Consider the following 27,716-nt stretch of genomic DNA (forward strand, 5'->3'; position numbering starts at 1 on the left):
TATGTTCACCTATTATTGTTATTCAAAATAAAAAAAAAAGCAACCAAAAAGATAAATCAGTAATTATTTGTCATCGACATTATGACCGTCTCTCCAGCGTTCATTTCACTCCCTCCACTGTGGAGTAGCTATGTGACTTAAAGTTGGAAATAGGTGTAACTCCATCCCTAGCCTAACCAATGATCCGTATCCCACCAAACCACTAATAGTTCTGGGATGCCTAAATTAATCCAATAAAAGTAAAGCTCCAGGCTTTTGCCTCCATGGCTGAGCTAGGAATAAGAGTAAAGCTCCAGGCTCCTGCCTCTATGGCTAGGGCAGGAAATGCTTTCTTTCTGCTGCTTCTTTACTGTAGACCCCAGAGGCTGCTGGTCACTTGTGAGGAAAGTCATCACAGGGCATGGGCAAAGCTCAGAGCCATGATCCCACTGTGCCTGAAGTCCACGCAACTATCCTACTTTTTAATGATGTGAGCCACTAAGCGCCCTTTCTCGTTTAAACCCATTCGGGTTGGGGTTTTTGTTCTGTCCATCCAAAAGCACCCTCCCTGATGTATTATAAGCCGGAGCCTCCAGACTAAGCCCAACCTTGCACCAGGCATTACCTGGATGATGTATGACAATGACAGGCCTTTGGATGAAGTACTGATGGAGGAGAAACTCAGGGTCACCAACAAGGCCACAATGAAGGTAAGGATGTTCATGAGGACATCCATTCTCAGCGCAAACCACCTGAGAGCACAGTTAAAGTAGAGGAGGTGACTGGAGTTTTCGTCGTTTAGCATCTTAAACCTACAGTCAAGAAAATCAGAAAAAGCAGGAGATCGGGTTGCGCTTCTGGAGACTTAAGGTTACGGTGACTGGAGAAATGAGGCCAGGGAATTTTTAATCGAGGGAATGCACTCTCACATAGCAAACTCTTACAAAAATGAACATATATTCATGCTCTTAAAAACCTGCCACTCTAGACATCTTTGATTTGCACGTATTTTGGGAAATCTCATGTGGCAATAGAGTAGGGTGCTAAGTGGCTCTTTCTGTCTTTCCCAGAATTGGCAGCTAGAACCTACAGCTGAGAATAAGAGGTGCTGAGTGCTTCACATTCTGACTCCAAAGGGTCCCTATCGTGGAGTCAGCCATCCTCAAAGGCTTTGTGGAACTGATAATTGGCCCCCTTGATATATAGAAAGGGTGGGCGTGGGTTGTGGAGCAGGTCACCTTTAGGGAAGTCAATGTTTGTGACCGTAGAGGAGGGAAGGGAGGGCGCATATCACGTTTCCCTCCCTGAATCAGAGAAAGAAGATTGAAGACAATTGCTTATAAAACTGGGAGCCTCTTCAAGGAGAGGAAGCTGACACATTGCATCCCTGCTGCATGTCTGTGGAGCTAAAGGTCTTGGAGAGGGGGGAAGAAGCACAGAGCGGAGTGACAGGGAGATGACACAGCCAGGGGATGGGGGCAAGACCCACCCTTGGAGTTCCGCATTCCCCAGATGTATGGAAGGCGAATCTCATCAGCTCCTCAGTTCCTAGGGCTGAGATAGCAGAAGAAAGATGACCTTGGAGCCTGCGGTCCCTGGCATGGAGCAAAGGCGCCTCTGCATCAGAGGAGTGCAGTGTGAGGGCTGCCAGGCAGAACTCACAGGAAGACCCAGTGACTCCTACCAATCCAGCAATGCTGGCACAACTTCTGGGTTCTGGCCCTGCTGGGGTCTCCAAGCTGCTGTCCCATATCTGCACAGTGCACTGCAGCAGCAGGAAAGGGTAGCAGAAAGGAGAGAATGGCCCAGAGGTGCCAGTCACCCAAGGATGTGTTCTTCCTGCTATCCCCTCCCCAGTTCCCCTGCATGGGCATCAGAGAGCCAGGCCTGGAGAAAAGGAAGAGGGTGTTTAAAAGCACAGAGCAGGTGCTTCTCAATTACACACACACACACACACACACTCACACACACACACACAGCATAGCCCTGCCACACCAAGCCTCTGGGGGAAAGAGATCTGTGGCTTGAATACATTCAAGATTGAAATTTTCACCACACTGAGATGACCATTAACCAAAAGAGACATCAGATTCAACTGCCACTGTGGCTTCCCTGATCTAGTGGGGAAGGGCTTCATGAGAACAGCTGGTAGAAATTATTGGGGAAAAAATGAAAACCTTTCCATGCTTAAAGCCCTAAGGAGGTAGAATTCCTCCCCTGGCATAGTCATGAATGTGCTCAGGCACTGCTGCTCCACGCTGTCCTGGAAGGCCTCCCAAAGTTCTGCCTGGAAACCCCTCTGACAGCCGCCCTGGGCTCCACTGCCCTCTCCTCCTCTCTGTTTTAACTCTAACTTATTTTCCCCAGAGCTTAATCAAAATATTATTCGAAACACAGCGCTGTTTCTATCATGTAGCTATAGAGCATACAAATTCAGCTGACAGCCTCTGTGACCTGGAAGTCACCTATGGTCTTATCTGTGTGGTTGGTTAGATTGCATAGAAACAAAATCACTAGCTGGGATCAAATTGGAATTTGACCTCTAACCTTTTTACATTTTTTAAGCTGTAGCATTTTTGTCTGGTGGCAAAAGCAATACATGTCAGAAACCCAAGCCCTTTGGAAAGAAACTATTAAAAGAAGGGAACCCCCATCAGTCATTCTTGGCTCCTTATAGGATTCTCTCAGAAATCTTGGAGGAGAAGCTGTGGGAAGACAAAGCTTGACATGTGTGTTTGTTGTGGGTGAGTAGACGAACGACTCCATGGGCTTTCCTCATGGCTAGGACTTTGGAAGGGTCTATGTGTGAGGCAGGACTCTTGACAAACGATGTTCAGGTCAAACTAGGGTCAGGACTAGGTGCTGACTGAACTAAAGACAAGGTGTGATGTCGAGTGTACTCTGAGATCCTGGGTGGTAAAATGGAGGGGGCGTGAGAGAGAATTCAAAGAAATTCTAAATGTAATGCAATTCCAGGCTGGTTGCAGTGGCTCACTGTAATCCCAGCACTTTCGGAGGCCAATGTGGGTGCATCATTTGAGGTCAGGAGTTCGAGACCAGCCTGGTCAACATAGTGCAACACTGTCTCTACTAAAAATACAAAAATTGGCAGGGCCCCAGCTACTTGGGACGCTGAGGCAAGAGAATCGCTTGAACCTGGGATATGGAAGTTGCAATGAGCCAAGATCATGCCGTTGCACTCCAGCCTGGGTGACAGAGTGAGACTCTGTCTCAAAAAATAAAAATAAATATAAATAAATAAATAAATTTAATGCAATTCCAAACTTAGAATGCATTCGATGCACCCTTTAGAACTACATCTAATTCTTTCTCTCTGAAGGGTGTGTTAGCTTTTTAAGGAAGGAAAAGATAGAAAATCTATGTGGGAAAGGCTGCTATGGATTCACCAAACTCCATTTTCTTTTCCTCCTTTGGACACAGCTGGACTACATTTCCCAGTCTCCCTTGCAGTTAGGTGAGCCCATGTGACTCCAATCTGGCCAATGAATGTGCAGAAATCTTGGGATGCTTTACTAGGATTGGACCATAAAATTCCCCCTGGGTCCTCCTTCCTGGTCCCCTTGTCTTCTGGCTCAACACAGATGATCCAAGAGAATACCCCAGGGCCCTTGGGATGGAAGAGCCCCAGATGGAAACAGACTATGCCTGAGTGTGGAGTTCAATCCCCTACTGTTGCCCCATGGACTGTCACTAAATTGTGACATCAGGAAAAATAAAAATTTATTGTGCGAACTCCCTAAGATTTGGGGTTATTGTTACTGCAGTGAGCCTACTGTGATTTATATCTTTCTTTTTTTTTTTTTTTTTTGAGACGGAGTCTCATTCTGTCATTCAGGCTGGAGTGCAGTAGCACAATCTCAGCTTACTGTAACCTCCAGCTCCCAGGTTTAAGAGATTCTCCTGCCTCAGCCTCCTGAGTAGCTGACATTACAGGTGTCCACCACCACGCCCAGCTAATTTTTGTATTTTTAGTAGAGATGGGGTTTCGCCATGTTGGCCAGGCTGGTCTCAAACTCCTGACCTCACATGATCCACCTGCCTTGGCCTCCCAAAGTGCTGGGATTACAGGCGTGAGCCACCATGCCCAGTCTGATTTATACATTTTATGTCATATTTTAGAAGTGTGGAGCTGGAAGATGCCAGAGAGATTTACTAACATAGTCCCCATATTTTAAAAAGAAGAAAATGCTAAGTGAAATGAAAGGTGGCCTTTAGAAATTATTTCTACAAGAAACATGTAATAACATGAAGCAGGCTATTTTAAATCATTAAATAAATTTAAGAAATGATTATAAATACTTAAGAAGAAAAAGAAGACTCCATGAAGAGAAAAAAATAAAAAAACTAGAAGGAAATATGTGAAAAAAATTAATATGTTTGGGTTTGGGGGGTGCTATAAGTGATTTTTTTCCTCCTTTTTCCTGCTTTGCCCTATCTTCCTGAATCAAACACATTTTTACTTTCAGAATGAAAAATAGAACAAATAAGGTTGTCATTGAACAAGTTCCCCTCATTCACATTTTCTGGGGCCCCAGATGCTGGAAGAGAGGCTGTGAGGCCAAGTGTCTTCAAGGACTCCTCCTGATTCTTCCAGCTGTTTGTCTGCAATCAGTCCCCAGCAGCCCAGACTTCCCTCCTCCTGTGCCCTCCCCATCGGAGTCAGGCATGAAGCATGGGGGCCTGGGGCAGGGCCCCACGTGGGACTCACTGGGTGACGCAGTTCTCCTTCTTGCCATAGGCATGAATGATGCCCAGGCCCTGCATGGAGGAGGTGATGTGGGAGAACCAGGGTGACCGGCTGATATTCTCCACCTTCTTGAGCTCCTGGACTCCTCTGTGGAAAATACTGGAAGAAAATTGAAAGGGGCCAAGTGGGCCACAAAGTGAGGTCTCACCAGGCTTGCCCTCACACATACAGAGCCAACTAGGCACTCAGCACAGTGCTTAAGTCAGAGACGGTGCCGTCTAACTGGGGATGAAGAACGGGCCTGCCATTCTGCAGCGGTGCCTGCCCCAGGTGTGGGAATGGCGGGAGTGTGAGAACCATGAGTCAGCCGCACCTTCGTTTGGCCACGGTGCTAAGTGTTTCTCATATCAGGAAAGTCTTGCTCCACAAGGCGTGATTCTAGTCTTCAAAAACCAAAATTTCTCATACAGCGCAGCCCCTAAGTATCAGCCAACCACTTTTTGGTGCCCAGCCAAAGAAAAAGTGATCTGTTCTAACTCTGGAAGAAAACCCAATGTGTCAACTGCCAACATGTGGCCTTCTAAAGGCATTTTCAAAGGTAATTTTGAATGAACATCATTATAGCTGACTTGAAAACCAAATCCCCACGGGATGCGGAAGCTCCAGGAGCCCTGGTGAGCAGGAGACCAGGGACCTCGGCTGTGTACAGCAGCTGGCTGGCCCCCAAGAGAGAAGACAATCAAACCTCCAGACTCTCAGCTAAAACAAACCCAGGGCAGCGAGGAGGGAAGCCTCATTAGTGCAGAGCTAAAGTGAGTTGGTTGGAAACACCTGGATAATTCAAGCAGGAAGAGCTCTGGTCTGTCCAGTCTTTATAGCTAGAAGGGTGGGTACAGAGCAGAGAAAGAGCTTTTACTAAGTAAATCAACTGCATAAACAGGAGAACAGACAGCAGCAATGATCAAACACAGGAATGACAAAAAGGAACATGAGCCCAAAGAATCCACTGTAAGAATGACATTCAGGAGTTGCTTTTATCCTGTAAATGACTCTCAGAAATTATTTGTATTTGGTCATCACAATAAACCCTTGAGTTTGGAGACTTGGACCATTTCATTTGGAGGCAGAATGGGGTCTGGAGGCAGGGAATCTAAGGCCAATTCACACGGACTTCCTAGAACTAAATCAAAAGGAAAACCCCAACTTTCCCCACCTACATAACAAAAGGCTCAAAGGCTACTCCCCTTGCACACCTGCCCCTGCCTTTTTCTGGGTGACAGATGTACTTTTGATTAGTCCCCTCCCACAATCAATCAGGCTGGTGGCAGGCCAAGTCTTCATTTGTATAGGAGTAACTTTGTAACTTCACTTCAGCCTCTGATTGGTCGCTTTCTGCAACCAATCATACTGATCATGGGCCACTACTTCATTTGCATGGGGCATACACCAAGGGGCCAATGGGAAACCTCCAGAGGGTATTTAAACCCCAGAAACTGCTGTAACTGAGTTTTGAGCCCGTATGCTCGGGCTTGCTCCCACCCGGTGGGAGTGTACTTTCATTTTTGTTTTTGTTCCTTCTTTCCTTGCTTTGTGCGTTTTGTCCAATTCTTTGCTCAGGACGTCAAGAACCCGGACACCCTCCACTGTGACAATTTCACTTCCTCAGGGTCACCGCGGAAACAGTGAAAGACAGCAGTAAGAGTCCAGCTCTCCCAGCTCCCTAGGGCACAGTGTCAGCTCCCAGAACCACATCTGCCCCTGCACAGAGTCCAGCTCTCCTGCGCCAGCACATTCCCACACCCGCATTTGCCACTGTCTACAGACACCATCAGCAGACTTGTTGAACAGAACTGAAGCATCCGAAACTAAATTTGTATTCTTATTCCCCAAACCGCTTCTCCTCCTGCATCACCCGTATCTCTCTTCACGTTGCTCTTCACCTTGAAATCATCCATTGCCTCTCCCATCCCCCAACACCCAAAATTCCACCAGATGTGGGAAGTGAAACCCTGATGACACTACCCTGGAAATGACTCTCAAATCCATACCTCTCTTCTGTTCCCACTGCTGCTGCCTACGTCTGGTCCTCATTAATTCTCTCACACAGACTGTAGATTTCAAGGGACTCCCGCCCTATAGTCTGCCCTGACCTTTCTGTAGCTCCATTCACCCTCCACACTGTGGCCACAGCAATTATTTCTAAAACCAGGATCTGAGTGTGAAAACCAACAGCCCTGTGCACAGGTGAAAGCAAGTCCAGGGTTTGTGGGCTGAATATTTTATTTGGAGGATTCTCTTTCAGATCTGCAATAACTATCCCACTGGCTGGGCACGTCTAGGATCATGATAAATGATTATTTTTAGTTATTGATTTTTATGGAAACTCTTGCCTAACAGCTTACTCCTTTTTTAATCAACAAGCCATTGGTTGTGTAGTTTCCCTGATCCTCCCACGCCCTCTGAAACAGGTGAGGCATATATTTCAATGATTACCTTTAGGGAGAGAGGAAACAGGTGTGCAGCATCTCTCTGCCTTCTCCAAGGTCCTTCAGCTAGTTGTGGCAGAGTTGGGGCTCTAATGCGAATTTCTCTGATATGCAACCCTTTGCCCTCACCCAATACCCACCATGCTACCTGCTGGGAACCGCAGCTCACCCCAGGAAGAGCGGGGAGCAGGGCGGGTGTCCTAGGAGGCTGGGATCATGGCTGTCCTCCTGCTTTCCCCCAGGGTGGGTGTGCACAGCTGCAGTGGGAACCCCTGCCCCCACAACATGCAAAGTTGCCTAAGGCCTTTCTCTAAACACACCCATGGTTGGGGGGGGTGTTATTTCTCAAAGCTCAGAGCAGCAGCGGTAGAGCCCCACGGTTAGGAACATATCGGCAGAGAGGTGGCAATGATGGTTACTAGTTTCTTGGCCTGGGACCAATGCCTTAATCTTTCAATAACTTCCACCTCTCAGGGTTGCTCTGAGGCTAAAATGCCAGATGTATGCAAAGTACTTAGCACCTGGCATTTACTAAGTACAAAAAAATCAATGGTAGACCATCAGTGAAGACAGCAAGCACTCAATGCTCAATACCACGTGATACCCAGTCAGTGTGTGTGTGACTTGTCTTCTTGTGTAAATAGCACATGGGCCTACCGTAAGAGAATGAAGAAGCCTACAGCAAGGCCGGCCACGACTAAAAGGACAGCAGGAAACACAGCAGCCAAGATCACGAGAATAAACACCACCATAAAGAACTGCTGCAGAAAGTTCTCTGCGTGAAACGGCAGCCTCACATCCAGCTCATCCATATCCTTGGAAAAACGGTTCATTAGCCTGCCAGTGGGAGTCGTGTCAAAGAAGCTCATTGGGCTCCTTAAGATCTGTGGAGAACAGTAGAGAGTCAGAGTCGAGGTGTGTGCTCAGTAAACCCTGCCACTCTGCTGGGGGTGAAATTGTGAGCACAGGGCCTGACCTTTTTTCCAGGGCACAGCACAGTGTGTCAGGTGATCCTGGGAAAGGGAGGATGCACCCCCTTCTTGCGGCCACCGTGAATGAGTGTGAATGTGGGGATTCAGTCTCTGTGCGGAGGCCCTGAGAGACCCCCTATAGTTCAGGCTTCCCCTCCAAATCTGGGATGCAGCCTGAGACAGGAGAGGCTGATGCCTTTGTTGGGGGAAGGAATTTTGTGCCCCATGGCAATAGAAAGCCAAGTTTCACTTTGTCTCTTTACCTCGGAAGTGTGCGCCCCACCCATATGCTCCAGCCAGGGCCCTCCCAGCCCCTGGCTGCTGCCCACCTTGGCAATGGGATGCGGAGGGGGCTGGAAGGATCTCTTGAAGCCCGTGTTGCACGCAGGTCTCTTTGGAGCAGGAGCTGCTTTCTTGGCCTGCACATCTCTGCCGCGGAGTGGCCTCCCCTGCGTCCATCCCCCAGCCCAGCCTCAGGGCTGCTGATCCACCCCCACAGCTCCCTGGAATCTACCTTCAGTTGGTAATTAGCTGTTTGGGAGACTCTTCCCAGACTACACTGCAAGCTCTACGAGGACTCTGGCTGTTCCCAGAGCCCAGCACCATGCCTGGCACACAGCAGGTGCTCCGTATAACCTGTTGACTGAATCACTGGGTACACTTGCAACACTTGTGGCCATACCTTATTAAACACCATGTCATGCAGACAGGAGGATGCCATCAGTGTGGTCTTGGTGAAGACGAAGCCTTTGGTGACACCAAATACCAGCACGGACACCATGCTTGCAGCGTACACCCACTGGTACACGTGCTGACCGATGTCTGCCAGCACCGCGCCGACCTCACATGTGGTCCTGTTGCCCTGGGGCCCACAGGTCATCTTCGGAGAAAAACAAAAGAAGCACCAAGAATTGATAAATTCCTGCCAGGAGAACAGGAATTTTCTGGATAATCTTTCCAGAGAGAAGAAACTAAGAACAAGGACATGAGTGTTTCGAATGAGTCAGGTGGGTACAATCTAATCTGTTCCCTTCTGGGGCCTCTGAGCTTTGCGGGGTTCCTCCTGCTGGCACTCATGACCCCAAGGGGCACCTGACTGTGAGCTCAGCACAGTCAGTGGGAAAAACAAAGCAGAGAAACGAGGTGGGCACCAGGCAGCCATCCCCGAAGCTCACAGCACCTCGGGACACCAGAAGCAATGCTGGGCTGGGAAGATCAGAGAGGCAAATGGGAATCAGAATTCTACAAGGCTGAAGGAGTAACCCTCAGGCAGAGGATCAGGAACTGACCTCCAGCATGCTGAGCTGTGTGGCAGCAGCCACCAGGCCTTCGGGGTGACTCGGGGCTTCTCCGTATGACGGGCCAGCTCCACAGTCCCTTCCCTTTCTTTTTCCCAATGGGTAACTGAGAGGGTACTAGGGTACTGCCCTGGGATCTTTGGTGGGGAGGAGGGTGCCCAGTGAATACAAGTGGCTCTCAGAGGATTCAAAGAATCTGTGACTCCGTCCTGCCCAGCAAAAACACACAATTTTGCCAGCACTTATGGGGAGAGGACATCTCCTCGCCCTGAGAAATTGGCAGTTTCATTTTTCTCTGGGCTGTGTGCTAAAAGTCAAGACTGCCCTTGGGGAGCAAACAAGTATCTTTCTTCTAAATGCCATTTTGCTGATTACAGTCACAGTGGAAATGTAAACCAGAGGTGGCTGATGGATGAACATCATTGAAAGCAAATGTATCTCTGGGGAGCTGAGGGATAGAAGGCCCAGCCTGAAGAGGAGACACTCCTGTACCTTTGATTGTGCCAAGGCACAAGGGCCAAACACATGGTTCAACCACCATGGCTGCGTGTCTGGGAGGGTGTCCGGGGCACCAGGGGCAAACACATGGTTCAGCCGCCATGGCTGCACGCTTAATCAGCCAACGGCAGTGGGACTCCTGGGGAAGCACCAAGCCTGTGAGAAGGCCGCACCCTGACCCTAAACCTCGGGCCCTCCAAAGACACAGCTCTTCGTGAGTGAGGGAGTATCTGGGAGACTGTCTATTCCGGAGATGCCTCTCTATTTTTGCACAGAGCAGGCCACCCATCAGCCTCTCCCCTTGGGACTAGCTTTGGAAAGCTGTGCCCGGCAGCCTCTCCCCTGCCCGTCTCCTCAGTGCCACCTCCCTTTGGTTGCCATAGCAACAGAGCTGTACCAAATGTAATCTTGGAGGATGGGCCAGCGACCCCACAGCATTCCCCAGGGCTCCAGGAAAGCTTTGAGACCATTGGCCAAAAGCTGGGAGAGCTCCCAGCAAGCTCGAGAGAGAGTCAACAGATCAGTTCTTCCCAGGAAGGGCCCTGCAGAGAAGGGTCCCCCGTGGCTCCGTGGCATTTGCAGAGCCTGAATCTGATGCTTGCCCGTCCTGTTCATGCAGAGACGACTTTGGGGAGCAGAGACATGTGGGACCTTCTGGCACTGGGTAGTGTCTGTAACAAGATGCCAATTTCTCTTTAGGAAGACACAAATCCGTGTTAGGCTTTCCTGGGGGAAACTTACAAGACAGACTGTGAAACTGACCCAATCTTGTCCATGCCTGATTCCAGACAAGCTGGGGCACACGTCTTCTTTAGTCAACCCTTTAAAATCTGAAAGTGGTGTCTATACCCTGCTTGTCTTGAAAAACCAAAGGGGATTCCAGGGGCTTGGGTCCTGTGGTGTAAGCATCTGACCTCCACTTCTTGAAAAGGGCAGGGGGATGCATGTGGGCTCATGGCATGGTGGCAGGGGCAGTCAGATGCTCTGGCAGCAGTGTTTTACTCCAAGACACAGACTCGGTATCTTCCAATGCCAAAGGGAAACTCACCCGTGAGCCCTTGTCCAACCAGAGACCCAGCCACCAGTTGCTGAAGGCAGAGCTGCCAATCATCAGGAGGAAGAGGAGCACAGCGAAGAGAGAAAGGAGGTACCCTGCAAGAGGAGGGGAGAGGCCCAAGGGGCTGCAGACATGAGCATGTGGCAGGAGCTGACCTTCCTCAGGTCCCAACCCTGATGGGAAATTCAAAACCTGCAGGAAAAGGATCCGCACACCTGGAAACCACCTGCTAGACTAATGTGGTACATCTGAGTGTTGGGGCCCTGAGCCATGGGGACATCTGTTCTACCTGGTTGGAAAATGGGTCCAAACAGTGAACATATTGGAAAAACCACCAATGTGCACTTCAATAACAGTGACTCAGTATTCTTTAAAAAGAAGCCAAGGAAGGCCGGGCATGGTGGCTCACGTCTGTATCCCAGCACTTTGGGAAGCTGAGGCAGGTGGATCACCTGAGGTCAGGAGTTCGAGACTAGCCTGGCCAACATGGTGAAACCTTGTCTCTACTAAAAATACAAAAATTAGCTAGGCATGGTGGCGGGCACCTATAATCCCAGCTACTTGGGAGGCTGAGGCAGGAGAATTGCTTGAACCTGGGAGGCAGAGGTTGGAGGTTGCAGTCAGCCAAGATTGCACCATTGCACTCCAGCCTGGATGACAGAGCGAGACTCCACTTCAAAAAAAAAAGGGGGAAAGAAAGAAAAAGAAACCAAGGAAAACCTTGTGTGGAAGGCTGGCAATGGACTGGCCACTGCTGTACAGAGCGACTGGAGTGCAAGGGTACAGTTCATGCTGCTGCTCACTCCACTCCAATAAAAGAGAGTCTGGCAGCTTTAGTGGAGATAAAGAATGATTCCATTTAAAAGGCTGTATTATCAGATGTTAGTTTTTAGGAGGGGAAAAAAATAAAAGCATTGATAAATGGCCCTCCCATAAACAGAGTAATTGTTAAAGAAATCATAAAATGTGAACCCAACAGTTTAAGACAGGATTTTTTAAAAATGCAAATTAAATCAAGAAACTCGTTGTTTTATACTGAACCTCCAGAAGCCTTAATGTACGTGTGATATGTTTTCCAGGTCACGGTTCCTTCCTGGGGGGACTCAGTCTGGATGAGCTGGTGCTCAGGAACTATGGAGACAAACACAAGTGCCACGTCTCTCACCACTGGGGCGGGGGCCCAGCGAGACAGGCACAGCCCCTCCATGGACTCCACAGCACGGCTAAGGGGGCTGTGACGCATCCTTCCACTCGTCCCATGCTCTCAAATTTCCAACATACTTTTGCTCATTTTGTGCTACTTGGTCCTCAGTACAGCCCTGTGAAGTAAGCTTCTGGTCTCTTGGGAAATATTTATTAAGCACCTACTATATGCTCAGTCTGGGGGATGCAAGGGTTGTCTTGGTCTATTTCTCCTAGAAGCAGCACCCAAGAAGAGACTATGAATACATGAAGTTTATTTGGGAGCTAAAGGGAATAAGGCATGTCACCAAGCTGGCAACCACTGTGGGCCACTGGGGCTTCATCCCATGTGAAGAAATCTCAGAACCAGTGTAGACACACACTCAGGGCTTTTCCACGTGATGAGAGGAATCTGGGATTTTTCTATACCGATTCCTATTGGCCATAGGGTGAAGGCCGCTCCCTGGGTGGGGGTATTAATTCCTGCACTTCCAGCTTGACATGTAGCCGGCATCTCCTAGAAAGAGCCCTCAGGCAAAGGAATGCAAAGGTGGCATTTGGGAGGGGGCTGGGTGTGCTGAAGTGGTAAGGGCACCCTTGTCATCTGTTACAGAGAAAGCAAGAAAGAGGCAGGTCCTGTGTTCTGAGAGCTCACGCCATGCAGAAGAAAACCAGTGTATACCCCTAGGTTGGCTGCTGCATGGATACCTGATTCCCTCAATGTCTGTCCCAGGTTCTTCCATTCCCCAAGGGGAAGGGAAAAGGACTGTCAAGTTCTCATGGAAGCAAGATTTTTGAGGAAAAGGGATGCTGGATAAAGCAGCTCCCAGCAGCCAGTACTGAATGCATGTCTCTTCCGCTCCTCCACAGAGAAACGTGAAAATGTCAACTCCAAAGCAGAATTATACGCCATACTTGGCTTTTATAAACAGAGATAAATAGAGTTAGAAGAGGGGGAACCCCATGTACAGATTCTGTGCACCCTGGCCCAACAGGAAAAGCTTTCACGCCTCAAAGGCACCTTGCTGAATAGAGCCACCATTACACTCGCTGCCTGGGAACCTGGAGCGCCTTTGAAAATGTTCAGCCTGACTTCAGCCCATTGTGTCTCCCTCAAAACTGCAAAATGAGGGAGACGCCTCAGCGTGTGGGCAGAGTCTAATGAACGGCATCCGGGAGCACAAAAGGGACTGGTCACATCACCTCACAGCCTGCAGGCTGGGGCAGGAGTGCCGCTGATGCTCTATTTGCCTCAGCTGTGCCTTAGAAGACGCTGTGATGCCAGGCAGGTGGGCAGTGTTGTCTTTAACCAGTTCACGAGTCTTCCCTTCCTCCACCTTTCACAGCCCTTGACAACCCAGTAGTTTATCCTTGAGGACTGCGTCTCTCTCCAGCGTGAAATTTCACGATTACACTTTCCTTTCCAGAGAGGGGTGAGTGATGAGGAAGTGAGGAACAGAGATTACTCTCTCCACAGGACCCCAAATCCCTGGAGGGCAGCCTGGAGGTTTCTCCAAAAATCACAGAAGAGATATCTGGGTACTTCAGCCCTGGAAGCCTCTGGAACTGCAAAACTATTTTGCCTTTCCAAACATGCATGCATTTGTCACAAGCACCATTGAGGATGCCAGATCTCATCGATTCCAAGGCTCACTTCTTTCCCCCACGTTGTAACATCTCTGGAATCTGGATGTGCCTTCCATTTGCTAGTATGTCATATCGTTTAATTAGCAGAGATTTTTTTTTCCTTTCCAAGTGGTAGGTAAAATGGTGGTAGCCTTAAAAAATGGATGGCATCTTAAATTTGATGAAATGTGCTAAGATTTTTGTTTGTTTGTTTTTTTGGCTATGCATTATTGAGAAACAGAACTCTAACTTGGAAAGCCACCTTGCTGTGTATACTTTGAGGACTATTGACCCCAGCCCTCTGTGTGTCCAGCATGGGGCAAGGGACAGAGTAGGTGCTCTAGGGATGTGGAGTGAATGAAGGCAGGGTGTCTACGGAGGAGAAGAGGTGGCCTGACCAGCTGGCCCCCACCAGGCTCATCTTCCACATCTCGTCTTCCCACCTCCCTGGAATCACCTCCCGCCCTCAACCTCAAGCCCTCTACCCTCTCCCACCTTCTCACTGCAGTTTCCCCAGCAAACTCCTATACAACCTTGAAGGACCAGTCCAAAGGCCACCCCCTCTGTGAAGCCCTCCCTGACCTGTTGGTTTCTCTCACCCAAATTCCCCATTACTCTTACTGGTTTCCCATAGATACCCATCTGCCTGTGTCCCCGCCAGACCACAAGATCCTGAGAACACGGGCATCTCTTCTTGCTCTCCCCAGCCCAGCTTAGAACTGGGCACACAGTCAATGCTTAACCTTTATTTGTTGAAAGAATGAATAACCTTATCCCACCTCAATCTCTTCATTGCTTCAAATCCGTTCTCAATCTCCCCATAAAGAGTGGGAAGCAGCTCTTGTGTCTGCCTTTGCCTCTGATGAATCCCCATGCATTACTTTGATCTCTCCAGCTCATAATAACTATTAAGCATCACTGTGTGTCAGGCACTGTGCGAATCACTTATGTTCATTTTCTCATTTAATCTTTACCAGAAATTGTGGTTGGTACTACTTCCTCATTTTATGGATCAGGAAGCTAAGGTTCAGAGTGGCCAAGTATCTTGCTCAAGGTCACAAAACTAGTAAGTGGTAGAACCAAAATTTGGACTTAGGCAGTGGAACCCCAAGGCACACAGTACCCTAGACCATCCAATTCTGGCTGCGCAAAATGACATGCACAGTGTCTACACTGTCTGTATCCCAAACGGTAGATGCCCAATACATCCTTAAGTGTATGTGACCAAGGGGATGAGTGGTAAATACCTTTTGTGTCTACAAATTCTGAGCCTGTTTCGCATTCTTTTCCTTCATCTTTCTCATTTCCTGGAGCCAAAACTAGGGTGAGAAATAAAGAGAGATCTGTGTCCATTCAAGCCAAGGCAATAAGAGGGATGGGATTCTAACCGATTATACCAGCATCTTCCTCTCTCTCAGCGGGGCTCTCCTTGAAGGCTTCCACCATTGCTGCATTGTAAAGGTGTTCAGGATCCTGGAGACAAAATGAAATTCCTTCTGAAAGCTAAGTGACAGGACGTCTCCCAGGCAGGAAATCCCGAGGGATTCTTCCCCAATTGCTCCCACACCTGCCCAGGTGTGAGTTACCTTGAACTGCAATCCTCGCAGGTTGTGAATCAGTTTTGCATAGCGCCCTCTCTCCTCCATTAGCTCCTTGTGGGTTCCCTTTTCACAAATCTCTCCATCTTCTAATAAAATAACTTCATCACAAGACTCTAAGAACTGCAGAGGTAAGTGATCGACAATGAACTTCTGCCTGGAAAGGAGAGCCCATGCCAAACTCCTCTTCAACCTTAGTTAGCACGGTTGACTTTAGGGGCCAGATCATTCTTTGTTTGAGGGGGCTGTCCTGTGTGTTGTAGGATATTTACCAACCTCCTTGGCCTCTACCCACTAGATGTCGGTAGCACCCCATCCCAGAGGTGTGACCAGCAATGATGTCTCCAGACGTTGCCAAATGCCTCCTGGGGGCAGGTTGGCCCCCAGTAGAGAACCATTCATCTAACACCCACAGGTCTCATGAGTCCAAAAAAAGCCAGCCTTTGGCTGTCACAGTGAAGCACACTGAATCTTCCTTTGCTACTGCCCCTTAAATAAGCTGCCTTCCTAAGAAATCTGATCATGGCTGGGCACAGTGGCTCACGCCTGTAATCCCAGAACTTTGGGAGGCTGAGGCCGGTGGATCATCTGAGGTCAGGAGTTCAAGACCCACCTGGCCAACATGATGAAACCTAATCTCTACTAAAAATACAAAAATTAGCCACGTGTGGTGGTGTGCACCTATAATCCAGCTACTCAGGAGGTTGAGGCAGGAGAATCACTTGAACCTGGCAGGCAGAGGTTGCAGTGAGCCAAGAAAGTGCCACTGCACTCCAGCCTGGGTAACAGAGCAAGACTCCGTCTCAAAAAAATAAAATAAATAAATAGAAATCTGATCATGGAGATTTGGGGAAAGTAAAATTGACAGTCACTGCAGCCAGGACTTGGTAGCGAGGGGAAATATGGTCTTCACGAAGGCCCTTCTCTGTTCTAACATTACAAGCCTCCCTCGTCATCCCCATTTAGCCCAGGAGAAGCAAACCATGGTGTGGTCCCCAGGAAACAGGCCACATTCCCTGGCCTGAGGAATTTATGCCAGCTTTATCTATGAGATAAAAACACAGCTACATCTAATGCTGGCATCCCACATTTTGCCCAAAGCACTTCTGTTTTATTAATTTGAATTCCTTTCACTTCCATATCATTCGTGAGATCAAAGAGTTCTGCTAAGAGGGTTTTCCTTTCATTTTGGAATGAGACACAGAGCTCTCCCCACCAGGATCAAGGAAGTCCGCTCCTAGAGGCAGGCAAGATGCTGAGACTAAAGATGGTTTGACCGAAAGAAGCCTTTGCAGTATGGGCCAGCGGTCTTCCCTGATACTGTACGGTTCATCCAAGGTCAAATCAACCTCTGCTGCTCTTGATTACAAGCCTGAAAGAAGTAGCTGTGTTCGGTCATTGTATACTTGATTGGGCGAGTTGGGAGGGTGCCCAAAGGCTGAATGATAACAGTTCTAACAGCTTGGACAGCTCCAGCCCTCATGCCTCCCTCCCATTAACTGCCCAGCTCTCTGTCTTATCGGCTGATATTTCAGATGGGGAAACTGAGACACCATAAGCCTGTTCCAGTCCCATGGCCTTTTCTGCCTGTGCCACAGCACACACTCCAGCTCCAGGAGTTCGCAGGGAAGCCCCCTCTGGCCAGTAAGCCCCCAATCCACTCCAGAGATATGAGGCCGATTTGAGCAGCTTTGTTCTGCAAACTGTCCCCGAATCTGCCCCTGAGTTGGATTCCAGTGGCTGCTCCCAGCCTCTTTTCACTGGTTTCCTTAGAAGAGTGATCATCCATCCCAGCCACTCAGATGTTTGCCTGTGGACTTGAGAGTAAGAGAAGAGGGGATAGGCTCTGGAAAAGCCCCGGGCCCCAGTTCTGGGGCTCTGAGTTCCATCCTCCCTGACAAGGGACAGCGGGACTAAGATCTTGTGCCACCTGGTGACTACCTGCCTCTTCCAACTTGCAAAAAGTGAGATAAAATGACAGGGGAAGGTGGAATCTGAGGAGACAGGCCTGGTGTGAAGATGGCTCCTGCCTGAGGTCATACTACAGCTCAGTCAGTTTTAAAGACTGAACCAGGACCGAGGTTGTGATTCCCCTCATGAGGACTCCTGGAGGGACAGCTGTGACCCACACCTGTCAGGGATGAGGTATCCCCTCCGGATCCCCAGAGCCCTCAGAGGACAGCCCTCCCTGCTGCAGGGTGTCTCCAGGGAGATTCCAGGTGCAGAGCGGGGGCTGCCAGGTTTAGCACCTGGACTTGGCCAGAGCCCATTCTCAGTCACCTCATGGGGGTCTTGAAGAAATCTAACCTTGTCCTCCATCCTAACTCAGAAGAAGAACTAGGCCAGAAGAAGAACTAGGAGCTCTTGTCCACGCCAGCCCAGTGTGATGCTTCCTGGAGGTGCTCAGGCCCACTCAGAGGAAATCCAGACAATCCCCATGTGCAAAATTCGGATGCCTTCAGCTTATTCCGGGTCCAGAACTCTAGCCCTGGGCAAAGGTCAGCTCAGGCTAGGGGCAGCATCACAGCAATGGGAAAGCCTGGTTTTACGGGGTCTTCGAGGAACCCCCTCTTTAGGCTGGTCCTCCTGGCCACTACTGAGGGTTCTAAAATGCTGGCTGCAGCATCCTATAGCCATGGCAACCTTATTTGCTGCAATTGCCCCTCCCTCTCCACCCCAGCTTGACTTACCCTTGAAAAAACCTGCTTCCTATCCCCAGACCAGGCCCTTATGTAACATGTTCTCTGCAGGTAGCAGGAGAGTAAAGAAGATGGGACTCTTGCTCTCCTGCCCCAATAGGCCTTTCAACATAAGTCAATCCCGAGGAATCGCTCATCGGGCAAGGAGACACACACGTGCACGCATGAACACACATGTGCACACACATGCACTGCCCCCCTTCTCTCGCACATCTCTGGAGATTCCCTTCAAAGAGGAGAGAGGCAGATGGTCTGGAAGCAGGGAAACCTGGCCTGGGAGGAGGAGGTTCTTGGATTCCCACCAGGCATTCAGGACCCCTTATGTGGGACCAATGCAGTGAGGACTGTTCCCACCCTGCCAAATTCTCAAATTCACTCAGGCCAAGCCCAGTCACTTTCTTCAGTGAGATTCATGCTCCTTAGCCTGCGACAGTGGCCCTGAGCAGAGAGAGCTTCCCCAAAGTCTCAAGCCTTAGTCCCAAAGTCCTGGCTTCCAGCCTCTTTCCCCTGGGGTGTGATGCCTGGGGCATCTGGGACCCTCATCTAAGAGGTCTACCACCCCCTGACACCCCCAGTCAAGGTGTCCCTGGCCTCAGGCTTGCCCAGAATAGCTGGATTAAGGGTGGGGCTGTCATTGTTTTCCCTGGCTCCCAGAACTGGGGGAAGCAATCATCCTTTTACCAGGCACCCAGAACTGGGGGAAGGGTGCCCCAGTCCACCCACAGGCAGGACTCAATTGCTTCTAGAGAATCTACCCTCTGGGGCAGGAAAGGTCTTGACCCCACTGAGGCCATGCACAGAGTGGAACAGGTGGACCTCCTGGGACCCAGGAAGGCTGGGGAATCATGAGTGTCTCTTGCATCCCTGGCTCCCTCCCCACATTCCCAGCTGAAGACAGGCAGATATAGGCAGAATAGGAGACTCTGTGAGCATCAGACACCAGCCACACCCATCCCGTGACCTCCTGGATCCTGCATGTCCCGTCACCTGTAGCTGGTGGGTCACCAGGACGACTGTCTTCCCCCTGAGCGTCTTCTTAATGCACTCCTCAAAGACGTGCTTCCCCACATGGGCGTCCACAGCCGACAGGGGGTCGTCCAGCAGGTAGAGTTGACGGTCAGAGTAGACGGCGCGGGCCAGGCTAATCCTCTGCCTCTGTCCCCCGGAGAGGTTGAGGCCCCGCTCCCCAATCTGTGGACAGGGACAATGCTACTGCCTATTGTCAGGCCACCCTGAAGTTCTTGGGCAATGGAAGCTTCCTGGAGCTTTTCGGGACTCAGGGGAAAGATGTACACACTGATCCTCACCTCGTCCAAGTTCCTCCACCCCTTACGGGGCCCCCAGTCACACGAGACTCTGTGGTGAGTGGAAGTGCTCCACTTGTCTACCTCTCCAGGAAGCCTGGTGGGCAGTGGCGACTAGGGCAAAGCTCTTTCCCATGAGGAGTGAGGGGTGCCCGTCTCACAAGACCCCAGCCCAATGCAGATCCCATGGGGAGGGGCTACGTCATTATTACCACCAAAGGGAATTGTGTGAGCAAAGAGCTGGGGAGAATGCAGCAGTGAACCAGAGGGAAATGTGGCTGGGTGCAGATGGAAAAGGGAGTTCCCTATTTTATTTACTTGAAGAGCAACTATCCCATCCCTAGGCAACTCTAAGCACTGTGGAGAGATAAGCCTTGACTTCCTAGTTCATCATCACTCGCCTAAGGCCTGGCATCACGCTGGGCACAGTATAGGTGCTCAGCAAATATTTACGGAAAGGATGATAGCTTACTGTAGGTGATTCTATCCAATGGAACCCAAAGTGAACCCCATGTGTTCAGCTAGGCATTGAGCTAGGCACAGGGTGGGACACACAAGCTGGACAAGAGAAGTCCCCTCTCCCTGGGGAGCTCCACGGTGGGCAGGTTAGTTAGGTACATAATAGCAGCAGCAAGCAGAATTTCACAAGTGCCTGCTGAGAAGCATCAATAGAGTTCTTTGGAGCAAATTATTCAGGTGGTGGGACTTGGGAAAGCCTTCCTTAAGGAGGTAGATCTGGGGTTGAAACTCAAGGGGTAGTGATGCCACAGAAGCAGAGACTTAGAGGCTAGGAGGTGAGTGGACACTTTGGCAGGCAGGTAGGAGCATGGCCTGGAAGGGTGAACCAGGGCTGCAGTGTGGGAGGTCTCAGATGCAGGCCAGGAAGGCTTCACGGCCATTTCCTTGGGGATGCAGACTGAGGGCACCAGTAGAGAAAGACACCCTAAACTGGCCTTTCCTCAGAAAGCTTTAGCCTTCTGATCTCCTCTGGGGCTCCTGGGCAAGGTGAGGAAGATTGTGCAGAGGGCACAAGAAGGGTGGGGACCCAAGATGGCAAGGTGACTCCCTGGGTCTCTTGGGGTGGCAGGCTCAGCCCAGGATGGAGCTAGCGCTTTGGACAAGCACCCCAGGGGGCAATGTTTAGAGGTGACCCCCATACTCCTGGCCTGGGCAGAGCCAGTGAGGCAAGAAGGGGCCCTGGTTTGGAGGACAGAGCCAGCCCTCGGGATGAGGAAGCAGTTTTCACCAGAAACCCTTCCTGAGATGACAGACAGATTGGGAGTAGCCCCAAGAAGTGACTACACTGTGCCAAACACCAGTAAGCTTGGTGCCACGTCCACTGTGACATCCAGCAAGTATAGATCCAGAGGGAGAATTCAGAACAGGTGGAACCTGAGCTTTGCCCACACGTTCTTGGGGCATCTGGATGTGGAACAGGGGCTTGCTGGCCTCAGCCCTTTGGACCTGAGCAAATGTACTGTGTGCAGCAACAGTGGGCTTGCGCTCCCAGCCCTGCTTACCTCAGTCAGGTCTCCATAGGGGAGGTTGCTCAGGTCCTTCTGGAGGCCACAGACGCGGATTGTGTGCTGATACCTGTTGGTGCAAAGCTCAGAAGTAGCTGGGTGAGAAAGACTGCAAGCACCGCTGCCCTGGGCTGTCTCCACAGGCACTGCTGGTGTCGCTGGGACAAGGCCAGGGGTGGCGTGTGCTACGTCCAAGGCTCCCTGGCCAGTCACTCTGCCTTCAATGACCCAAGGGTGGCGTCCCATTGACCACTGGCCCCTCCCCTGACCTGATGCAGTGTTGATTCAGGAATGGCTCCCCCCCGGCAGGGTTCTTGCCAGGCAGGGAAGAAGACAACCGTGAACAGGAAAGCCCTGCAGGGAACACTGAGGGCGCCACCTGCTGGACGCTCATGGGAGTCAGAGGAGGGGTTACCCATGGGGGCTGCAGTCACTGGGGACCGCCTCCTGGGGGGCACAGGGCTGAAGCAGGACCGTGGGTGGAAGAGAGGGTGTGTGTGAAGGAGGCTAACAGCAGGTGGCTGGGTGATCACAGATGATGACCTTGACATTTGCCCAGCCCCTTCACAAAGCTAGTCCGTCCACCCCTCACTGCTACTCGGTTGGAGAAAACAGTTTTCTCCCCTGTGACAACTCAGGACACTGAACCGAAGGGAATGGCACCTGAGGTGAGGGGGTAGAATGGGAGAGAGAGTGGGACTCCTGATCTTTGGGCCTCTTGGCCTCTCTATTGTGCCCCCTCAGCGTCACCCTCTGCCTAGCCCTGCAGCCCAGGCTTTGGGGAGTTTGACAGCTGAGGCCCTAGCCAGCTCTGCAGCAGCCAAGCCGCCAGGACTATCACCCTGCCTGCAAAAAGCAGCAAAGCTGTGGGGTTGGCCCCACAGTGGTCCCCAGGGTCATGACCCCGCTCTGCCCCAGGGGAGGCCTTTGGGGACTTCTGGCACCAAGGAACATAAGACCATCAGTGGTCACTGGGATGTCGCCCCCATGTTATGACAGATGCCCACACCCTCCTCCCGCGGTTTTCTCTGCAACTCAACCTCACTGAGACAGCCCCACCATAAGCAGAACCTTCCCCAGGCATCACAGAGCCCCCGCACAGCCGCCTTGGGGACCCAACTCCTGCTCGGGATGCCTGTAGTGCCTGGCTCAGGTGTGTGCTCCCTCCCAGCAGCTGCTGAGCAGCACCACTGGGCCTTTAGGTTTCTGTCCTGCTTGGCGGGTTGCCTGCCTCCACAACGGCTGATTGGTTGGTGGATGACAGATTGACTGATTGATATCATTGGCATTATCATCATCAGGACCCTCTTTCCTTCAGTGAGTGACAATGGGCAGGTCTCACAACTCAGACATCGAAAGACAAACCTTCCCAATAAAGAGGCAAGAAAGAGAGCAGATAGGCATGAGCAGCTGCCTCCCGGTTGCACACAGGCCCCAAAATAGAACCTGGGCACGGCCCGAGCATCGTGCCCACACACAAACTTTAGGGTTGGCGTACATAGCAGTTATGATGAGGGGCTTGGAATCAGAGAATGGGTTTGACTCCAGCTGGGCGACCTTGAACAAATGACTGTACCACCCTGATCTTCACTCTCTGCTCTATAAAATTGTGCAAACAACAAACTCTCATTGGGTTGTTGTGAGAATGGAGCAGAAAAACATGTGAAGCTATTAGCACAGTGTCTGCTGCATGGCAAATTCTCCATCAGTGGGGGCCATAATTGCTATGACTACATTTGCCAATCTGCGACTACAAGACTCAGACTGCGCAGCACATCTTCCTCCCCGCAGCACCTCCCACCTTCAATTGCCTCCCACCCTCCTGTTTCCTATGGCCCTGAGAGTTTCTGCCCTGGGAGCAAAATCTCTGCTAAATATGCCACATATGAAGGATGCTAGATCCATCTTTCAAAGCCCAATTCAAGTGCCATCTTCTCTTCTCTGATCCACCATCCTCTCGTGATCTCTGCTGCCTTGGAACAATCCGAGCACAGTCTCCCGCCACCTGGCTCATTCCTCCCTGGTGCACTGTCATTTCTGTGCATTTCTTATAGCCCCTTCCAGGCTTGGGCATCTTAAGGGCAAAGATACACCTGAGCCATCTCTGTCCCCATGTGCCCTGCATGCTGCAGGCACTTGGCACATATTTGTCCTCTGAACGTCATTTTGATGAATAAGGCAACCCTCTGTCCAGTCCACTTCCACAGACAGAGAAGGTGTTCCAAGTGGGTGGCACAGGCCAAGAGATGCTGAACAGAGTAATTTGGCTGCACTGATCACTGACTCCTGCACTGATCACCTTCCTGCCACACCTGAGCCTCCTGGCCACAGGACGGCATGGCCAGGGAAGAGGAGGTGAATTGACAAGCCTCTTGATGAGAATGTATATGCTGACCATGCCAGCCAGCAGGGACAGAGTTGGTGGGTAAGATGAGAAAGGCCAAACTACCGCTGGAGAGCTGACAGCCAGATTCCTAAAACCAACTCTAATTCTCTTAATTCAGCATTGTGATGCCTGGGAAGGTTTCTGAGTGACCCAGCTGTCAGGCAGCTCCAGCTCCAGACAACTGATGTTGATCTGGAGCTCAAGGTCTAAGTCCAAGACTCAACTCTGACATTTAATAGCATTTAATACCTTGGGAGGGTCAACTCGCCTCTCTGGGCCTTTTTCTTTATCTGTAAAATGGGGATATAATGCCATGATCTCCCTAAACGGGTGGTTATGGGACTCAAATGAGAGAATGTACATGGCAATACACCAAGCTAAGCAAAGAACCATAGGAAGCCATTACTTTCCAGAGCTTAAAGATGATGGTCCAATCAATGGTGAATTGGATGAAGAAAATGTGGTATACATACACCATGGAATACTATGCAGCCATAAAAAAGAACAAAATCACGTAGCAACATGAGGCAGCTGAACTTCATTATCTTAAGTAAATTCACACAGAAACAGAAAACCAAATATCACATGTTCTCATTTATAAGTGGGAGCTAAACCTCAGGTATGCACAGACATAAAGATGGCAACAAGAGATGGGGGGATTCCAAAAGGAGGGGGGGTGAGAGGGCACAGGGATGAACAGCTGTCTATTGGGCAGTATGTCCACTAAAGAGTGAACAGGATCAGTAGAAAGCCAAACCTCAGCATCACACAATATACCACTGTAACAAAGCTGCACCCCCTGAATCTAACGTTAAAATTAAAATTTAGAAAAAATCAAACATTTCAGAAGTAGGGAGAGAATAACTATAGAAATGTCCAAGGTGATCACAGTATTAATGAGTTATGAAATGTTCTTAGAGAAAATATTTCTCCCCAAATTGCTGTCTGTTCATTACATACTACAGTTATTACAAATACATAATCATAATTTTCCTGTTGAAAACATTTACAATATACTCTTTCAGTACTTTTGAAACATACAATACGTTAAAATTTATCATTGTCACCATTCTGTGCAATAGATCACTAATGCCTATTTCTTCTGTCTAATTGAAACTTTGTACCCTCTGGTCAACATCTCTCCTTTCCCCACACTCCCTTCTCCCCCAGCATCATATATCAAAACACAAAAGTGTAGCCCATAGATAGATGTAATTATGTCCGTTTAAAAAATGAAATAATATTAAAAAGTTGATGGCTCAAAGTAAATCAAGTAATTATAAGTTGAGCTTTGCTTTTGTGTAGTTAGATCATTCTGAGGACACTAACAGCAATAATATATCCTGATAGCTCTGATTTCAATTAATAAGGTCAAGGCTGACTCATTACATACTTGATCATGATTTCAAGCAGTTTTGGGTACTCAGCCTAAAGCAAAATTGCTAGATTCATTTTTCTCTAGTCAGACCACAGATGCCCTGTTGCAGAGAACCTCAGAACATATGTTCCTCTGCCCTGGGAATGAAGTACCGATTCGATCCTCTTCCCAGTGTGCAGTCACAGGTCTGCAGAAGTTGCCTCTCCTTAATGCTTGGCTCAGGAAGAGGAAAACCAGTGCCTGTGTGGATCTGATGAATGTTTAATGGGAATTCATTAAACTCAGAATCCACTTAGCAGTCATTACCAACAGCATCAGCATCTGTAGGAGAGTGTGTACCAAACACAAATGTGCCTCCTGCTTTAAAAGTTAATATTACCTTTGGTGATCATACTTTTCTCCAAAGAGTATGTTTTCTCTCACATTTCCATGAAAGATCCACGCCTGCTGTGAAACGTAGGCCAAAGTTCCATTGACCGCCACCACCCCTTTCTGCAGCTGCATCTGGAACAACAAAACCAGAGAAGCTTCAGGAGCCAAGCCTTGAGGACATTTCCTCGAGCGCCCGTTGCACCCTGCCACCCACCTATTCCACAAGTATTGGTTACAAAGGTGCAAAAGCATTGACAGGATGTCTTGTCCATGCACCAGAAAGCCCAACCATGCAGATGGAGAATCTCAGAGTCAGACGCCTGCACAGGGCCAGGCAGGGAATGTTTGAAAAGAGTCAGTGGTAAGCTCTGCTGCAAATGGGAGAGCTTGGACTCCAGGGCTGCTCCCAGTGCACATGGCACCTGGGCCCAACTACAACAGGGTGTTCTCTCAACAGACTCTTCACAAGAGGTTCCCCTTCCTCCAGGTGCACTGGCTGGATCCAACCCTGCTCAGCCAGGCCCTGGGAGCAGGGCACCGCCTGCACGGCTGTGGGTGCTAGCCTTCGCACACCCCATCTTTAGGAAGCAGCTTGACTCAGTTGCATCGTTGGTGCCATGAAAGGATACAGGCCTGATGGGGCAGGATTTTCTAATTTGTCAAAAGAAGTCAAAGATCCAGTTTTCCATGAAATCTTTGGACTTCTAAAGCATTCGGCAATCCAATTAAAACTATGCATGGGCTCCAGTTTGTGACCCTGAGTACATATGCTCATTTAAGATGACCCCTCATGGGGGCAACCAATACACAATGGTAGACAGTGGGGATGCAATGTTCAAAGCTATCAACAGAGGGGACATGTGGGGCAGGCCACAGTGCTCAGGGGTGATGCTCACGGGGCAGTGGCAGTGGGTCCAGGGGCAGAGGAGGAGAGTCACCAAGGCAGCTAAAGGATGTGATGCCATTTCACCTCAGGAGTTGTGCAATGGACAGAGAATTCAATTTGGAGAAGAGACCACGATAATAACAATAATAATCATAGTATTTTTAATGTGTAGGGTATATTCCGTGCACTGAGTTAAGAGTATGTTCAATGTTTATCACCATGACTGGCTTTGCAAATTATCCTACAGTCAACTATTGCTTACATAATCTCATTCGATCCTCACCACAACTCTCCTTAGCCCCATTTTACAGACAAGGAAACCAAGAGGTTTTATGAGGCTCATAGAGGTTAAGTTACCTGCCCAAGGCTAAACAGTAAGCATGTGGCAGAAACAGCTGGGGAACCCAGGCTATCCAGAGTGCCCCCCTGCCTCCCCAGTGACCACAGCAAGGGGCCTGATCCCACCACTGTCACATGGGAGATAGATTCAATGTTATCTCAAAATTTCTGAAGGATAGAAATGAAAAGGAGGCAAATTTCACTCCAATATACATCAAAATTCTCCAAAAAGGGAACTGGCTCTGTGACATGTTGAGTTTCCCATCACTGGAGCTATCTGAGCAGAAGTTGGGTCATCTCTTATGCAGTAGGATGCTATTAAGAGTATTCACATGATTATGTGGGGGAATTGAGCTGAGTCACCTCTATGGCTCCCGCTGACTCATCATGGAGGCACACACTCTTAGAGCGTGGGTGACCTCAGGAACTCATCTGATTCAGCCCCCACCTCCACCTGCAGGCAGGGAAGGAGTTGTCATTCTTTCTATAGATGAGTCAACTGAGGCCAAAAGAAGTCACTCATATTAAAACTCATAAGACACATCCCACCACCACCCGACTCTGGAATCTCCACTTCTTCAGAAGTACCCTGACCTCTTCCTGAAAGAGGCAATCCCAGCTTCACAAACTTCCCTTTAGCAACAGCAGAGTGGGGAGAAAGAGGACTTAGCATTTTTTTTCCCACAAAGCTTATTCATGTGGGATGTGACGTAGAAACCATGGTGACATACAGGTTTGTGAAAACTACAAATGGCTTGGCCATTTTCCCTGGGGTCACTCAACTAGAAGGAGCAGAGAAGGGACAAGGACCCAAGTCCCCTCCCTCTTCCTACCCCAAGGTTTGCAGAGAAGCTGGGGGCACGAGCTGCTTTAGTTCAGGCATAAAATGCATCTATAGTCACTGTGAGCTCCTGACTCTAAAGTCCTTCCACACCAAGCTGCCTTGCTGGCATTTCTAAATCAGGGCAGCCCAAGTCATGGAGAAAACCATGGGTTTATGGACCCATCTTTCCTTTGACCAAGATGGAGCTTTAGGCAAGGAGGCAATCACCATTCAATAGACCTCCTCATTGGCAAACTCAAGAGTTTGTGAAAAACTCAGCCTCATCTGGCCCAGGGTCCTGGAGCTGCTGAGTGCACTAACCTCCCAGAAATGATCGTGAACCACATGCACAGTGTCCAGTGCGACCGAGGCCATCTGCTAGGTCCACTGTTCTTGGCACCACACCTGACCAGAAGGGAGCCACTTCATTGTCATGTTAATGTTCCATCCTCACAGCACTCATCACACAGCTTACCTGTCCTAGGAGAGCTGCAAGGAGGGAGCTCTTTCCACTTCCCACATTCCCACATATTCCCAAGATCTTCCCCTGTCAGAGAAACAGAATAGGACACAGTTACTCTCTCCCACTTCTTAGAGGGTCTG

At 49.7% G+C, this 27,716-nt stretch overlaps 1 protein-coding gene across 2 annotated transcripts in view; it reads right to left on the reverse strand.

Moving 5' to 3' along the window:
* ABCC12 (ATP binding cassette subfamily C member 12) overlaps positions 1–27,716 on the reverse strand; it is a 73,016-nt gene that overhangs the window by 13,111 nt on the left and 32,189 nt on the right. For both annotated transcript variants that reach the window (XM_026456888.1, XM_023189605.1), the window contains 13 exons: positions 27,589–27,660; positions 25,073–25,197; positions 20,927–20,999; positions 19,090–19,293; positions 15,392–15,526; positions 15,194–15,278; positions 15,053–15,124; positions 12,039–12,128; positions 10,989–11,092; positions 8,827–9,024; positions 7,831–8,057; positions 4,709–4,846; positions 605–761 (listed from right to left, as the gene is read on the reverse strand). In XM_026456888.1, the coding sequence (XP_026312673.1) occupies positions 605–761; positions 4,709–4,846; positions 7,831–8,057; positions 8,827–9,024; positions 10,989–11,092; positions 12,039–12,128; positions 15,053–15,124; positions 15,194–15,278; positions 15,392–15,526; positions 19,090–19,293; positions 20,927–20,999; positions 25,073–25,197; positions 27,589–27,660 (1,680 nt within the window). The remainder of the gene's footprint in view (positions 1–604; positions 762–4,708; positions 4,847–7,830; positions 8,058–8,826; positions 9,025–10,988; positions 11,093–12,038; positions 12,129–15,052; positions 15,125–15,193; positions 15,279–15,391; positions 15,527–19,089; positions 19,294–20,926; positions 21,000–25,072; positions 25,198–27,588; positions 27,661–27,716) is intronic.

The sequence above is a fragment of the Piliocolobus tephrosceles genome, chromosome 17 (assembly GCF_002776525.5).
Source record: "Piliocolobus tephrosceles isolate RC106 chromosome 17, ASM277652v3, whole genome shotgun sequence".
NCBI classification, from domain to species: Eukaryota; Metazoa; Chordata; class Mammalia; order Primates; family Cercopithecidae; genus Piliocolobus; species Piliocolobus tephrosceles.